This window comes from Thamnophis elegans, chromosome 1 (genome assembly GCF_009769535.1).
Source record: "Thamnophis elegans isolate rThaEle1 chromosome 1, rThaEle1.pri, whole genome shotgun sequence".
Taxonomy (NCBI): domain Eukaryota; kingdom Metazoa; phylum Chordata; class Lepidosauria; order Squamata; family Colubridae; genus Thamnophis; species Thamnophis elegans.
In genome coordinates, this window is record NC_045541.1 from 65,889,938 (window position 1) to 65,905,578 (window position 15,641).

The 15,641-nt window shown below is 42.5% G+C and overlaps 1 protein-coding gene and 1 long non-coding RNA gene across 2 annotated transcripts; one reads left to right on the forward strand and one right to left on the reverse strand.

The window, feature by feature from the left end:
• Positions 1–49: 49 nt before the first annotated feature.
• AIP (aryl hydrocarbon receptor interacting protein) lies at positions 50–11,187 on the reverse strand. The gene is made up of 6 exons (XM_032218034.1): positions 11,067–11,187; positions 7,534–7,713; positions 5,799–5,987; positions 4,601–4,777; positions 2,912–3,053; positions 50–2,733 (listed from the first exon to the last, which is right to left on the reverse strand). Exons 1-6 carry the CDS (start codon positions 11,163–11,165, stop codon positions 2,528–2,530), a joined length of 993 nt encoding a protein of 330 aa, XP_032073925.1. The 5' UTR covers positions 11,166–11,187; the 3' UTR covers positions 50–2,527.
• Positions 11,188–11,310: 123 nt separating this feature from the next.
• On the forward strand, positions 11,311–15,389 carry LOC116509109. Its single transcript, XR_004255464.1, has 2 exons — positions 11,311–11,378; positions 12,618–15,389. It is a non-coding gene; the product is annotated as an uncharacterized LOC116509109 (long non-coding RNA).
• Positions 15,390–15,641: the final 252 nt, after the last annotated feature.

Consider the following 15,641-nt stretch of genomic DNA (forward strand, 5'->3'; position numbering starts at 1 on the left):
GTGCTGGGCTGTTAAAGCCACACTTTAAAGAAGCCACACAGATAGTATCTGAGAGGAAAATACTTTTTTTTTATTTGAACTCTGTCACATGTTGCCTTCTTGTCAGCACAAAACACTTCAGCGATGGGTTCTCATTTCCATCACTGGCCATCCATTTTGGGTGCTGAAGACGCACCGATAAATTTCACTGTCGTAGTCATCACCAGACAACTCTGGTCTAGAAGCACATTTTTATTCTATGAGAGCTCACAAAAGAAGGCACAGCAAATAGCAGCCAAGAACTAACATCTGGAGAGCAGCTCTAGCTATAAAAATGCACAGCTTTACCAACGTTTGGGAAATACACAGGGAGACCAGCCGTATTTTCTTCCGAGGAGTCATGGATTGGATCTACATTAGTTTATTTGACCTTGGGGGTGGGGAGGAGTTGTCCCTTGAAATAAAAACTAAATCATGAAATCCCCTGCAATTTAGTGAGAGAAATACACACAGACTAGATCTAATTCATGGCCATTAAAAGAAGGTGAAGAACAATTTTAGCAGTAAAATTGGTGGACTGTCAGCTACAGGACTATAGCTGAATCTGGAGAGGTTCACAGGCAACTTTGGCAATAGAAATTTTGAGGAGGCAGGATGGAAGGAAACATCCCTATCCTGTCTCCAATAGGAAACAATTCTCAGTCTCCTCCACCACAGGAAAGAAAAAAAAGGAAATATTCTCCTGCTCTACATAGCTTCTTCATTTAGGTCCTTGTGCTTCCCAAAGGCAGCCCAAACTCAGCTAGAGTTCCCAATTATAGAAAGCTGCATTCAGCAGAGGTCTCCCTTTTTTCTTGTCTTATTAAGGAACAATTTTCCCTCTGTTTCCTGGCTGCAATCAATTGCCAAGACGCACACAGAGACACATGGATACAAACACACTAAGCAGGTCCTTGATCCTAGACCGGAAAGCTGCCAAGAAAATTTGGGAGAGGGGTCGAAATATACCCCAGTCCCACACACAGCAGCAACAGCAAATGACTACTATTCTTCATTACTTGGGAATGGGGAATGGATAGGGAAGCCTAGTTCCTAGGTGGGGCCTTTGCTCTCAGCCACTATTCTGCACCATCATAAGCAAGACAGTCAATAGTGAGGCTCCAGTTTGTAGTGGTGAGGATTTTCTTGTCCAATCCAGCAAGGTAATCCCCATACAAAACTTCGAATGGGCACATTTTGAACAAGGAGTGACTGCAGAACCTGAGTCTGGGGACTGCTTTGCCAGTAATTACTACTAATGGAGGAAAGTTGGCATTCAAGAAATGAGGATTTTATGGCAGAGACTTCTAAAGCAGCCGAAAGCTATTGAGGGTGGAGTACAACACACTACTCCAATACGTAGATGAGATAGGCCAGCTAGCATCACCTTTACTCCTATAGCTTCTACAAGAGAGAAGGAAATATTTCATCTTATTTTAATTAGGAAGCCACACCCACCAGGTCTCTCTTTCTGTTTTTCTCTCTCTGTCTCTCTCTCTCATATATCAAATCTAAATAGAGTTGGGTGGGAATTCAAAAGTCTCTTGGCAGGAAAATTACAGCAGCTCCACCAATCCGAGGCTGGGAAATGACAATACAGATCTCTTCAACTCGGATTCCACCAGCATGAGATTCCTTCTCCAAGGCTGGACTGAGGAGTTTGCCAGCACAGCCACCTCACTACAGCAGACATGAGCTCCTGCCTTTCAAGATATGCTTTGCTTTTCCCTTCTTAACTTGCAACAGAGACGCTTGCTATGCTTCTTTTAGGCAGGAAAGTTGTGGCTGGGGGATTACGGGGTATAATCCTATATATTCAAGTAGCAGCAAAGGGCACCTAACTGAGATTGTGTATGAGCTTTGCGTGACTCTCAAAGAGAGGGAGCAGGGATGATATTCAAGAGCCCATCACCTCTCAGACCTTGTCGTTCTTGGCATCCCCTTTTCTCTTGCCCACATCCACAGACATGGAAGCCATTGCTGTTTATAGAGATCGGATGCTCCTATGCCCGGCCTTTTCTCTGGCAGCTGAAAGAAGATTTGGAGATGGAAAAGAAGCCTCGATTCAAAGCAAACCCTTCAGCCAGAGCTTCTGCCAGCCCTTTCTTAAGACACCAGCCCAAGAAAGTAACTTTCCTTCCTTGTGCTCAGATGACCAAAAGGCACCATGTGTGGCGAGACAGGAGAATAAAATCAATTACAGGAGAACGATAGGCTCCCACCTAAGTGGCAGATGCATTTCTGGACATGCTTTCCACCCTGCTTTGGCTTTGAGAATCTGAAATGCCTTTCTTGCCATACCTAACCCTGGCAGTAGCAAATAGTGCTATTGGCATGAGAGTACAAACTCTGTTGGCAAGAAAAGCTGGCTCCCTCCAAGGTTAGTGTGGAGGGTGGGGATAAGCCTGACAAGGAGCCACACACCACATTTATACAACTTCTCCCTAGACAGGCTGATATATAAAGCCAGAGCTGTCCTGAGCAAGAGCATCAGCAGCCGGTCCAAGGACTACTGGGAGAAGATGCCTTTGAAACGGATCTTATCCTCGTCCTCTTTCGCACGCAGGCGGGTCTCCAAGTTGCGAAGTTCCCGGGTTACCACTGGGGTCAGCGATGGATCCAGCTGCAAAACCTTGGCAAAATCGGCCTGAGCCTCAGTTGCATTCCAGACGGCTGCATGAGCCTTGGCTCTCTTGAAGTAGGCTTTGACGTTATCTGTGGGGGAAGTGGCCATTTCAGTAAGCCAGGATGGATCCATGGCCTCTGACGACCTCTGAAGGCCTGCTCTAGTTTCAGCCTTGACATTTCCCCTCCCCATTAAGACAGCCACCCTTTAGACTCCTCTACCTTTCAAACCCACCGTGGCTCTTTGGTAGCTCACAAGCCTCCTTACCTTCATACTTGTTGAGAATGGAGGAGCAGTGATCCAGCACCTCATAGTACTCCTCAGTCAGCAGTTTACACTGGCAGTAATTCAACAATAAAGGAGTAATCTGTTGGTCCAGCTGGATCCAGTCAGGAGATCCTGGCTGCTCCTATGGCAGGGAACGAGAGAAAGGGGACAAAGCATGGGTCAGTTGTAGCAACATCTGCCCACAGGCCAGAACCCTTGTGAGTTGGCCTGGGACAGAATCTCTTGGGGTGGCAGCAAGGTCAAATCCACATGCAGCCAGCAGAAGGGACAACTTGCGGCAGGCAACAAGCCGTAGCCAACTTGCCATGTCCAATTCACCATGGCCAACTCCCCATGAGCCAACTCAACGCAGGAGAATTCAGCAATTCAATTTAATTATATTTACAATAATTTTTAAAATATTTTATTTATTTATTTTCATTCGCAGACCATTTTGCCCTTCCCTCGGCATCAGGAGTCTATTCTGCTATTCCTTCAATATTAGTGTAAATCTTGTCGTATGGTGAGTTGTCCTGGAGAGAGTTGGCCATGACAAGTTGTCCTAGACCCTGTAGCCAAGCCCTTAGGAAAGTGTAAAAGATGGGAAAGAACTTGAACCTTTCCCACACAAAACAGCCTGTCTCTTTTTTTTTTTTTAACAAGGACCCCATCACATCCTGTGATTGAATGATGGAAGAAAATTTCAAATGCCAATTTCTACCTGGAAAATGTAGGCCAGGGAGGTGGAAAAAAGACACTGCAGATTTCATGTTGCACACCCGTCTGCTAGCATCATGTTAATGCTGACTCAGGAGCCTTTTCATGCATGTGTTCTGATGAAGAGAGAAATTGTGCCTTCTTGACAAATTATGTTATAGAAGGCATTCTGGCTGCTTGTCAGACCCTGTCCTGGTGCTGCATGAGTGAGAAAGAACGCTATTGCTTTGATAGGATTACTTGGAGGATACAATCCTTCTCTCCAATTGGAACTGGGCCAGGAGTGCCCCAGAGTAGCTGAGCAAAAATGGTTCCAATGGTTTAGTAGGGATCTTCCTTACTGGGTGAGCATGTGCAAAGTGGGATAGCATGTAGGGACATGTTTTTCAGATGAGGGCACACCTGGAATTTGGAGAATACTGTAGGTGGTAAGTACATGCATTCACAAGGCAGCCAGGAGAAAATTTCCTGGTAGCAAATCTATTTAGGTATCCAGGAATTAACAAATGAGCTACAACCCCGAGAAGTCTTTGCGTGGATCCAAAGGTCTTGTTGCCTGACAACAATATGAAATTTAACTTTGCAGAATACCGGTTTCTTTTGCGTATTTTAAAAACTGACTAATCTTTATAAACCTAGGTAAGAAAGAGAACTTGGTGAAACCCAAATGATACACCTGAAGGCATAGCACTACTCCTACCCCTGTTTTAGGCACAGTAAAACCAATGTTGAATAACTAGGAACCCATAGACCAAAGAGAAGAAATCTCATTCACAGACTGTCCAATCAAGGGCAAAGATTGTTCTGACCAGGCCAGGCTTTATGAAAATGACCTGATGACATTTGTACCTGGGCAATGAAATGAGTTAGGGTGGAAACCCTTCCCTGATTGGGCATTTGCTGCCCTGAATGTTATGCAAGTGAAACCCCTAACTGGACCTCCAACCCCCAGGGAGCCACACCATCAGTCACCTTCATTTGCAGGTTCTTCAGGCAAGCGATTGCATCGTAGTACTTGGCAGCCGCTTCTTGCACTTTGCCTTCCTTGTAGAGCTCATTGCCCTCCTGGTGGATCAGGGGCACAGCCTTCAACTTCTCCTCATCTGACATAGCCCATGGATCCTGCCGGTACATGCCAGGCCTTTCCACCTGGTGTGGCACAAGGCAACAAGCATGGTTACATCACAGTGCTAGAGAAAGCAGGGCCCTTAAGAACCAGCCTGCTTTGGTCAACCCAGGCTTTAAGGTAGTGATGGCAAACCTTTTTCGGAGCAGGTGCCCAAAGCACATAAGCACACACACACCCTGAAGGCATGTGCGCCTCCCGAAACGCAATGCGTATGCATCCCCTTCCCATGCGCCCTGCCCATGCATGCATACGCATCTCCTGCACACCTCCAAGCCCTCCGACACATGTGCATGCGCCCCCTGCACATGCACCCCACCCCCAGCAGATGCGCGGCAGAGACCCGAAGACCATCTGGGTGGTGGGAGGCGTGCACGCATGCGCGGCAGAGCTGAACTGGGGTGATGGCTCGTGTGCCATCCGAGAGGGTGCTGCGTGCCAACTCTTGCATGCGTGCCAGAGGTTCACCATCACGGCTCTAAGGTGTTGGAAGAGAACTAATGCAATGGATTGGGAAAGGCACCGGGGAAACCTCGATTTAAGGCTCGTTTCAGCCACAGAAGCTCCCTGGGTGACCTTTGACCTTCCCAATCTATCTCACAAGGAAACTTATTGGAAGGAAAAACGGGACGTGGCAGTGCTGTGCATGCTGCCTTGAGCTCAAGGCGAGATATATATGTATCTAACAAATGAATACAATAATTTAAAAGGTGTCTCAAAGCTGAAAAAGTGGAGGCAGGGTAAGAGGGAAAAGAAGGACTTGCATTACTTCAAACAGTTTCTCTCCCTCATTGGGATAGCAAAAAGCATGCTGCCTTTCCCCTGAAAATAAGACCCGTTAAAACGATGGTGGGGTTATCTCAGGCATCTGTGCAGTGGGGGGGGGGGGGGACCCATTCCCAACTTTTATCTGAAGGCATCTCTCTTCTCCTTGCTTTGGGGAGCCATATACTCAAGTAAGTAAGAGACTCCAAACAGGTGAAGCCCAATTGCCCTTCTTGAGTCTGCCTAGCCCAGAGGACCTCACCTTTCCTTCCCCCTCACCTTGAGCACTTCAAAGGCAAAGATGAGGGGCTGTGGGTTCTGCTGGAGCTCATCAAGGTCTGAATAACCCAGCGAATGATGTTCGTGCATCTGGGCAATGCCACAGCAATGTCGTTGTCCCTCCAGAGGATCTTTCCCAGCTGCAATGTTCCTCAGGCTCTTGGACACCATCGGATATAAGACCACATGCTGGAAAATCAAGAGAGGGGGAGAAAAATGGCACAGGCAAGAGGGAATAAATGTATTGGGCACAGTTATAAAAGAAGGAAACCAAGTATTCTTTTACTCATTCCAGAATCAATCAATACTAGATCAAGGTCTTTATATGTGAGCCACAATAGAAGAATTTGGGTAGGGCCTTTTTCCTACTTCTCACGCTTACTAATGTTCCACATTGCAAAACTGTAATTCCACGCACACCATTCAGGCTGAAGAACTTGTTGCTTTCTTTTGTACGAGTTTAATTGGTAAGTGGCAAAGTTGCATATATACACTTTACATCATTTGGCGTACACTCTAGGTATAACACAAAAGTCCTTGCTACTTTTAATTCTGTCTTAATCAGACCAAACCTAATATAGTGAATCAATTCTTGGGCAGTGGGTTTTAGAAAGGTCCCTGGCAAACAAGGGTATCCATAAGAAAGAAAGCCAAGATGAAAAATGGCCTACCAGAAGAAACTTATGAGGAACCGTTTGTGGTGATAGACATGTTTAGCTCAGAGGAAATAGTGGGGAAACCTGATATCTGTCTCCAAATGTCTAAAGGATCCTCCTGCAGAAAATAGGGCAAAGTTGTTCCAGAATAAGAAAAGATTATATTTAAATTATAAGGATGATTTCAGTTGAGCATTAAGAAAATGTTTTTAACAGCACAGTTTAATAGTGGCAGAGATTGTCAGGGGCACAATAGAATTTCTTTCTCTGGAGTGTTGAGACGACCATTTGTCTGGGATGCTGAAGCATAGATTCTGGCAATAGGCAGGGGGTTAGGCTAAAAGATCTCCAAGACTCTCTCAACCTTATATTGTAAGTATATTCTTTTAAATTAAAACTTAAACAGGAAGGTCAAAGCCAATGCAACCAAATGAAGAATAAGAAAAGACCAAAAAATAAGAAGGGGGGGGGGAGCCAGAAAAGGGGTGGGGGAGGGGAAGATATAATGGAATGGCTTTCCATATTCTTCACAGCGGTTATAAGTACAAATATATTTTGACCTTTCTCTGAAGTTACATCATGTGACTTTTCTTTCTATAATCTACTCTTAATCACCATCATGTCGCAAGTCCATTTTTATGCAAAGTGCGTAACAGGCTTTTCGTCAGTAATAAAAGTAGATACGTCTTTTCTCTCATCAAAGCCAACTAACCAGTTCGGCAAAATCTGTTAACTTCACCAACCATTCCTCCCTATTAGGTAGTGTCAAATCCTTCTATCTCTGAATACAGTAATCTCACTGCTGTGATTTTATATTGAAAACAGTGGTGCGTTGTCAATTTTTTATTACTGGTTTGGGCACAGTCCCACGCACGCGACACTTCTGCGCATGTGCAGAAGCGTCTGGGCAGGTGGGCAGAGCCTCCCGCTGCCCCTACTACCGGTTTGGCCGATCCAGGCCGAACCAGCAGCAACCCACCTCTGATTGAAATGATCTTCCAGGGTTGTTGTTGTTTTTAACTCCAACCTAACATTGTAGGATTGTATGAATCCTCCCCCCAAACAGGCATGAGAAATACCTTTGTGTCACACAAGAATTCAGCCACCTCGCCCTCCTGCATGCTGTGCAAGATGGTTTCCCAGACAGGCAGCTTGAATTTCTTGCCGAAGATCAGCTCCATAGGCTTGTCCCGGGTACGACTGTCATCTAGTACTTTCTGATCTGAACTGCAAAGCATGGTGCGGTAGTGGAAGGTAACCTGAAGAGAACCAGAAGCAGAGCAAGTGAGTAGGTCACCTCACCAATCTACCAGAACAGACTGCAGGTAGTCCTTGACTTATGATCATTTGCATAACAACCATTTGAAGTTATGATGGACCTGCCCAGCAATTTACAAACCATTTTCTAAATTATGGTGGTCATGTGATCGCATTTTGGGTACTTGACATTTGGCTTTACCAACAGATTGCAACTTTTTTTTCCTGGTTTCTGGCATTTATTTTTTGTTTCTAGCAAAAAATGCCCATTGGGGAAAATGGACCACAGTGCTTGCTTAATGACCCTGGCAGTCACTTAACAACTATCAAAAAAAAAAAATTCAAATCTAATCACATGCCTTGATTTACAACCGTAATTCCAGGCTCAATAAGAGTCATTAAGTCAAGGACTACCAGCATGTCAGATATTTTAACTCATTTGCAGTACGATGTTCAATGATGTCGTCTCAATATAACATTGTCCACATCAGAAAGACACAGATCATTTAGTGAAAGTGGGATTGTGCAATGCTTTAGCTCCAAAGCTGAAAAAATATTTCAGAGCACGCATAATTTTGCAATATCTTTCAGCCAATACCTTTTTAAAGAATCTTTCATGTCTCCTGAATTCTCCTGATAGTCTTCAAGGATATATATATATATATATATATATATATATATATATATATATATATATATATACACACATATACATATACATATACATATACATACATACATACATACATACATACATACATACATACATACATATATATATATATATGTTATATTTGTGCTGATAAATAAATAAAGGGAGACTAGTATAGACTAATATAGATCTATTTCAAGCTATTTAGCTCTCATCAGCTAGCCATACCCTTACTGGGATATATATATATATACATACACACACACACACACACCGTATTTTTCGGAGTATAAGACACATCGGAGTAGAAGACGCACCAAGACGCACCAAGGTTTTGAAGAGGCAATTTTTTTTTAAAGGGGCATGAATAGACCTTAGGCGGCTTGTAGAGTGCTCCTGGGGGGGGGCGCCAAAAACGAGCAAAAAATGGCCTGTTTTTCGTCAAAAAAATAGCATTAATAAGCTTATAGAGTGCTCCTGGGGGCTGGGGGAGCAAAACTGAGAAAAGACAGCCCGTTTTTTGGTCATTTCTGTCCTCCCCAGCCCCCAGGAACTCTCTGAAAGCCTCCTACAAGTATGCATGGCCATTTTTGTGAAGGGGCGGGGTTTCAGCATATAAGACACACCCAGATTTTCAGCCTCCTTTTTTAGGGAAAAAGGTGCAGCTTATACTCCGAAAAATATGGTATATACACACTGGAAAGTTATTGAGGCAGCATATCCATGCCCACTCTGAAGCACCATTATAACCTGTTTAACTCAAATGTGCAGTTTTCTTTGATCACTTGGCTACTGTACTAACCTTGGAAAAGAGGTAGCTTCTTTAAGGAAGTGGCAACAAGCATGGCATGCATACCCACATCTGTTCCAACTTTGGAACCATAAGACAGCATTTCCTGAAAAGCAACTAACAGTGATTTTAAAAAGGACTGATGTAGCGCTATGAAGAACTGGATTGAAGTGGCTGAGCGCAAGTGGCACACAAGCATATGTGTCAAATGGAAAGAAGCCCAGTTGGCTGACTGAGCTGCCTACTTGCACCTCTCGAGTTGAAAAACTCTTATCTTGAATGAAGTGGAAAAAAATTCAGTGGGAGTCACCATCCCAACAGCCAATGCCGATGTGAGCTGAGGTGGCGCAGTGGTTAGGGTGCAGTACTGCAGGCCACTTTAGCTGACTGTGATCTGCAGTTCAGCGGTTCAAATCTCACCGGCTCAAGGTCGACTCAGCCTTCCGTCCTTCCGAGGTGGGTGAAATGAGGACCCGGGCTGTGGGGGCAAGTTGCTGACTCAATTTGCTAAAAAATTTGTAAATCACTTAGAGAGGGCTGAAAGCCCTATGAAGTGGTATATAAGTCTAATAAATAAATAAATAAATAAATGTCATTGATTCCTATCCTCTCAAAATCCCAACATTGGGGCAAACATAAGCCACTATGTGGTAGAAAGAGTTCAAATCGGTATGTAAGGGGACAGCTCCACACACACTTTTCCCCAAGCGGATTGTAATCTTTGGATTAGAGTTTGGAGACAGTCAGCCTGGATTTCAGTTACTTAGATGTGCATGCGAAGAAGAAACTACATGGAAGCTAATGTGCATTTTAAGATTAACAACAACAGACTCCTCCAAAGTAAAGGTGCCTTTGAACTGAGGCTCATCCTTGGTGGCTACATCTATCATTTTCTTGGCCCTGTGACAAAACTGGGTGGCTGTTAGTTTTTTTTTCTTTTTACCAATTTGATCTAGGGGAATATTTTTCAACCCTGGCGTCTTGAAGATGTGAACTTCAACTCCCAGAACTCCCCACCCAAGCAAAGGTGGCTGAAGAATTCTGGGAGGTGAAGTCCACACATCTTCAAGCTACCAAAGTTGAGAACTAGTGGTCTAGAGCTCTGATCCTCTCTCTGGATCTTTTTTTTATAACACTAACCAAGCTGAATGAATGTTTGAATGTTTATTTTATTTATATGCCGCCCTTTCCCCCCCCGAAGGGGACTCAGGGCGGCTCACAACTCAAACCAGGGAAGGGGGATACAAACAAAAATTAAAACGACACAAAACAATGCATAATTTAAAACACACAACAGTCATACCATTCTCAATCCATACCAAGCTCAATGAAGCTTAGCAACCAAACCAGTCAAGATCCGCCAAATGTCATCTCCTGTGAAAATCTCTTCTAAAATCAGCAGTAGCAGCCTTCTAGTGCAGAGCCACCTGTGACCTTTCTAATTTTTTAAAATTCGCCAGCTCCAGCCGGCAGGGCCCATTGGTCAGGGATGCTGGAATTGTCCAGCAATATCGAGGAGACTGCCGACTCTCCAATTCTAGCTGGAGTAGGTGAACTCCCCCTTGCTAAACCCAGATTTCCCCAATTGGGTATCCTCTCAATAGGGTGAATTACTATTCTTGCTAAGCACTAGCTATTCTCGCTTAATGACACTGATAGCTGATCAGATTTTTCAGTGTACAAAGCGGGAACGAGAGCAACCTATTGACGGAGACATAAACTAGAGCAGGAGCAAAGGAATGAATGGAGACAAATGAGCGGCGTTCCATTTCGCTCACGCGACCTCCCGTCTCCACTCGCCCAGGTCTACAGCCCACCGCGCATGCGCACTTCAACACAAATGTTCCTTTCTGATAGCGCATGCGCGTTTTCGGTTCCGTTATCTCCCGATAGTCGCTCACGATCTTTTTCACCTTGGTACCGTCTTGGTAATCAGGCGTCGGTCCCCGGCCTTCCTGCACCAACCGCTTCTGGATCCCATCCGCCCGGAGCTGCGCAATCCTGTCCGCCATGATGGCTTCTCGCCCGATTCGGCTTCGAAGTCTTCGTGGGATTGGGATGGCCGAACTTCTCTCGTCTTCTTCCGGATGCGCTCGTCTTTTTCCGTATCCGGTTCTCGGACACGTCCGTTAGCTATCGGAAATTTTCGGAAAGACTTGGGCGGAGCGATTGATCGAACTAAAGTGGTAGTTTCCGAATGACGAGCGGACCTCCGGAAATCTCTAGTAAGCAGGAAGTTGGGATGTGTTAATATTATTCGATACTAAATAACATAGAATAGTGTTTCCACTTGGGACAACGTAGAGTAGTGTTTTTACATGGTCACCACACTATAAAAAAAAAGATGTGGAGACACTTGTTTGTACAGGGAAAGTAACTTCACTCCCAATGTTTACACCAAAGATGAAACACCATCTTTCATCAAATGATTTTCAAGACTTAACATGGGAAAAATCCTGTTTCTGTATTTTTTTAATCCATGAAGTCAATTAGTTCTTCAGCTTTTTCACTACCTATGAATATTGGATTGACACTAGCAGTTAATATGATTTTTTAATGCTTATGCATTAGTCCGTTTTACCTTCAAGACATTAAGCCTTCGTCACTTCCATCTATTCAATTGGTATCATAACAATCCATAAAGGGAGACATCAATAATAGCATATAACAATGATTAAATATTCTTTTTTGCTAGATTTGATTTGTAGTTCTCCTCCTCCTCCAAAAGTATTCTCGATGCATAACTACCATTAAGCTGCAGTACTTGAAAGCAGAATAAAATGGCACCAGACGTCTGCTGATCTGAACATTACTCTTGATTCATTTTTAAATTAGCTTTTTAAACTATTGTAGCTACACTACATACATGGAATAGCATCTATTCAGAGGTCAGGATGGCCCCAACCTTTTCAGCCTTTCATAAGGCATTAATGTTCCCTGAGACACTTGAGTTTGGAAGCTGAATTAGCTTCTTTGGTGGATTAGTTTGGTGTTTTGTATAGATTGTATATGCAAAATTAAGACTAGGGTTATGCTACGTCAGGTATTATTACTAATTTAGAGGAGTAGTGTGCTTTGTTATTTTTAAACATCTGTGCATCAGACACTGTTGTGAGAAGGCAACTGTATAATTGTTTACAAAAATATACCCCCAAAAATTCATCTCAAACGTAGCTCACTGTATAGTAGTGAGTTTTTTTAGGACATTTGACATACTAATGTGCAGCTGCTATAAAATAATGCTTAGCTGCTTCTAAGCAATTTTTTTTGATTGCTCAAATCTCAATTATTTCATATGAAAACCTGCCATATGCAGGTAGATCAAATTCCAGGTCACGTTAAAACATAGGAGACACCTAGCAATAGATTAGAAACATAAAATACTGATTTTCATTGACTACAGTCTTGAATCAGGACAACATATTCTAAGCAAGAGTTTTAGAATGGGTGTGTTATATTTTCAGAGCAGGCCAAGAGCCAAGTACTGCATGTTTTTTCTGCATATGTGTCAGCTGGAATTTGTACATCAGAAAAAGACTTGTAGCAATCCTCACAAGTCCAATAGCCCGTTGGCATCTCATATTTTTCAGGTAAGAAATCCTTTTGAACAGGAGGGACCACTGTTCTATCTTTTCCATGTCTTGCACAATTAAGAAATGATTCTGTCCCATTCCCCCGCTCCCACATGCCCGAGGCCCTCTTCTAAGTAAGATGAAGGTAACCACATAATGGCTAGCTCATGAGCCAAGCCGTATTCCCATCTTAATTATGGGCTTTATGAAAGACAGATATAGCTACATTTCACTAGCTAAACACTCAGCAAAATGAGGAATTGAGGGCCATTCATTTGCAAGAGAGCTGAATGCATATCTACCAAACAATACAATGGAAAAGGACATTGTACTTGGATCTAGAAAAACTCCAGAAAATTCTTACATGTTTTTTGGTTCTTTTTAACTTTAAGTGGACATAAAATCATAATCTCATTACCAGATAGACTTGAAATTTAGAACCAAATGTTATATTCAGCAAGTTTTACGTGCCCATGCTGGTTCCCTATCAATTTTCTTGTGAACATTGGTGATGTTCTGGGGTAGTGCCGAATTAGTTTTTGAACTCATGCCATGGCAAAAGCTGTATTTAGATGGCAGTATCAGAATTAGCCAAGAAATTATATGGATTACTCATGAAAGGATGATGTTTTGGAGAATCTATAGTATGTGCACTGCTTATGTCACAGAGGCAAATTCAACATAAAATTAGACTGTGAAGTACCTTATACCATTGCAAACGATGATGCCATCCACTTTTCCTTTTGATATCTGATGCCTTTATATTAGAATTTAATCAGTACTTTGGCTATCAAATCACAAACTGGGCTTCCCAAACTTTCCATTGACAGACAGCAGTCATTGAATGAGATCTTCCAGCAGGCTGAACAGCTCAACCATACAAAAATGTAGTTTCTTCACTATGTTCTGACATGTCAACACCCCTTTGGCACAGTCGTAGTGGCTCAGTAAAATGCTAAAAGTAGAGTTTTGGAGATCCAAAATGTGAATCCCAAATAATGAATAAGATAAACACTGTATAAAATTTAATTTCTGATCATAACATTCCAATTGATGCCTGCATTTGTAAAATGCATTGTTTTGAAGCCCAATGAATGTGAAGACATAGCTTCCACTAGCCTGAACCACTCCTCTCCCCTTAAAAAACATACTTCTGACAAGATATTTTAAGAATAACTGAAGAACCATTTCTCATTTTATCAGTGAAAAGAATAAAGTCACTAGTTTTAAGCACCAGTACATGGGTTTTAGGCTATTTAAACAAAGCCATAGGGCCCCAGACTTTTATAGGAGTAAAGGTCTATCATACCACAAGGTCTGGAGAATACATTCAGTTGTCAAGAGCTTACCAGAAAGATATATTCCTGAGTAGGGCTTTAAGACACTAGCTTAATTCTTGAAGCTAACTTAGCCCCTTTAAATTCTAAACAATTTGCCTAATTGCATCTTAGCATGCAGCAGTCACTAGTAGAATTTAAAAGTATTTACTGTTTCTGCATTCCTCATTTCACAATGTAACATACCATGGGTGGTTGTTAATTATCTCTATTTGTTCATATACTTATTCTATCCATAATGCCAAAACCAGCTGGTCTTTTCTAATCCCCCTAAAAAACCCCACCCCATCTTAAATGCCATTTAGAGGTGTTGTAAGGAGTAGGTGTGTGGAAATGTAACCCTTGCTAAATTGCTGGTCATAGTTATAATTATAACTCTATATGGAAGCAACAAACTTTAGAATCAGATAGCTCACAATCTAAATTCCCCACCTACTTACAATTTCTTTGGGGACTGTGACATGATTAAATAAGGATAATCTGTTGTTAAAAATTTAAAAAACGGTCAGAAAAAGGTCTTGTTCTACCAGATAGTGACATAGATAATACAAGAGGAAGGCATGGGATCAATGTCTTACAGTCTATCACATTGGGTAGCTGGTAGGACCATATTACAAATGTATATCATGTCCTCCATTTACACTTACAGCTTTATTGGCATTATAAAATTCTAATAGAATTTTAAGAGCATATTGAATTAACCCCATAACATTCTGCACTGCCAGTAAGTTTCATGATCACATTTTTGAAAAGCATATTTTTTCCAGGCACAACTACAAGGGTAACCTAACCTCTTTTGGAATCTCTTGTACCCAAAGGACCCTACTTCATACCCTTCCTTCCTGGGGCAGAATAGCCATCTTCAAAAAATGGTTATTGTTTAGAAGTTCCACAAGAATGCCAGGTGAAAATCTTTTGTGCCCAAAAGCTTCAATGCTCAGCTTTCGATTGAAATATTGCACAGCATTTAATTTAGATTAAAGCTATCCCTATGTGGGATTCTTTGTGGGCAGAGTGGGAGAAAAACAGTTAGATGGCTTTCTCTCCATAACAACAAAATCTTCCTTTTTAAACACTTGTGTTGACTTTGGAAGAGCATTTCTTAATCCATACTGTGATCTATTAAAAATGGCACCTGCTTTCAATGGCCATCAAGAGTAAAGCTCCCTCAAGCATTTTGTAGAAACAGTGAAGAGATGACTTCTGAATCTGCTCAGTGGCAGAACACAGGCTCTAGGCGCTTCCTAGTAACGCTTAACCTTCTGTATAGACAAGCAGACTCATCTTTTGGCCTTAACTAAAACAATGTTTAACAATATGTTTGAAAGAATGAAGACTGAGAAATGACTTTCTCCCTGGGCAAGGGGAAAAAAAATTGGTCCACATTCCCCAACTTGATCTAGCAGCTGCAAATAAAATGCACAAGGCCAAACGGAATCCATCTTCTTCCAGGAGCAGCTTATTTCCCCGGCTTTGCAACCAAGTTGCAGTAATACCTGGGTAGTATAGCAAGAACATGAGGGGCAAGAGTATTTCCAACATAGATGGTTTTCCCTGGAGAAAGTTAAAAAAATATCCC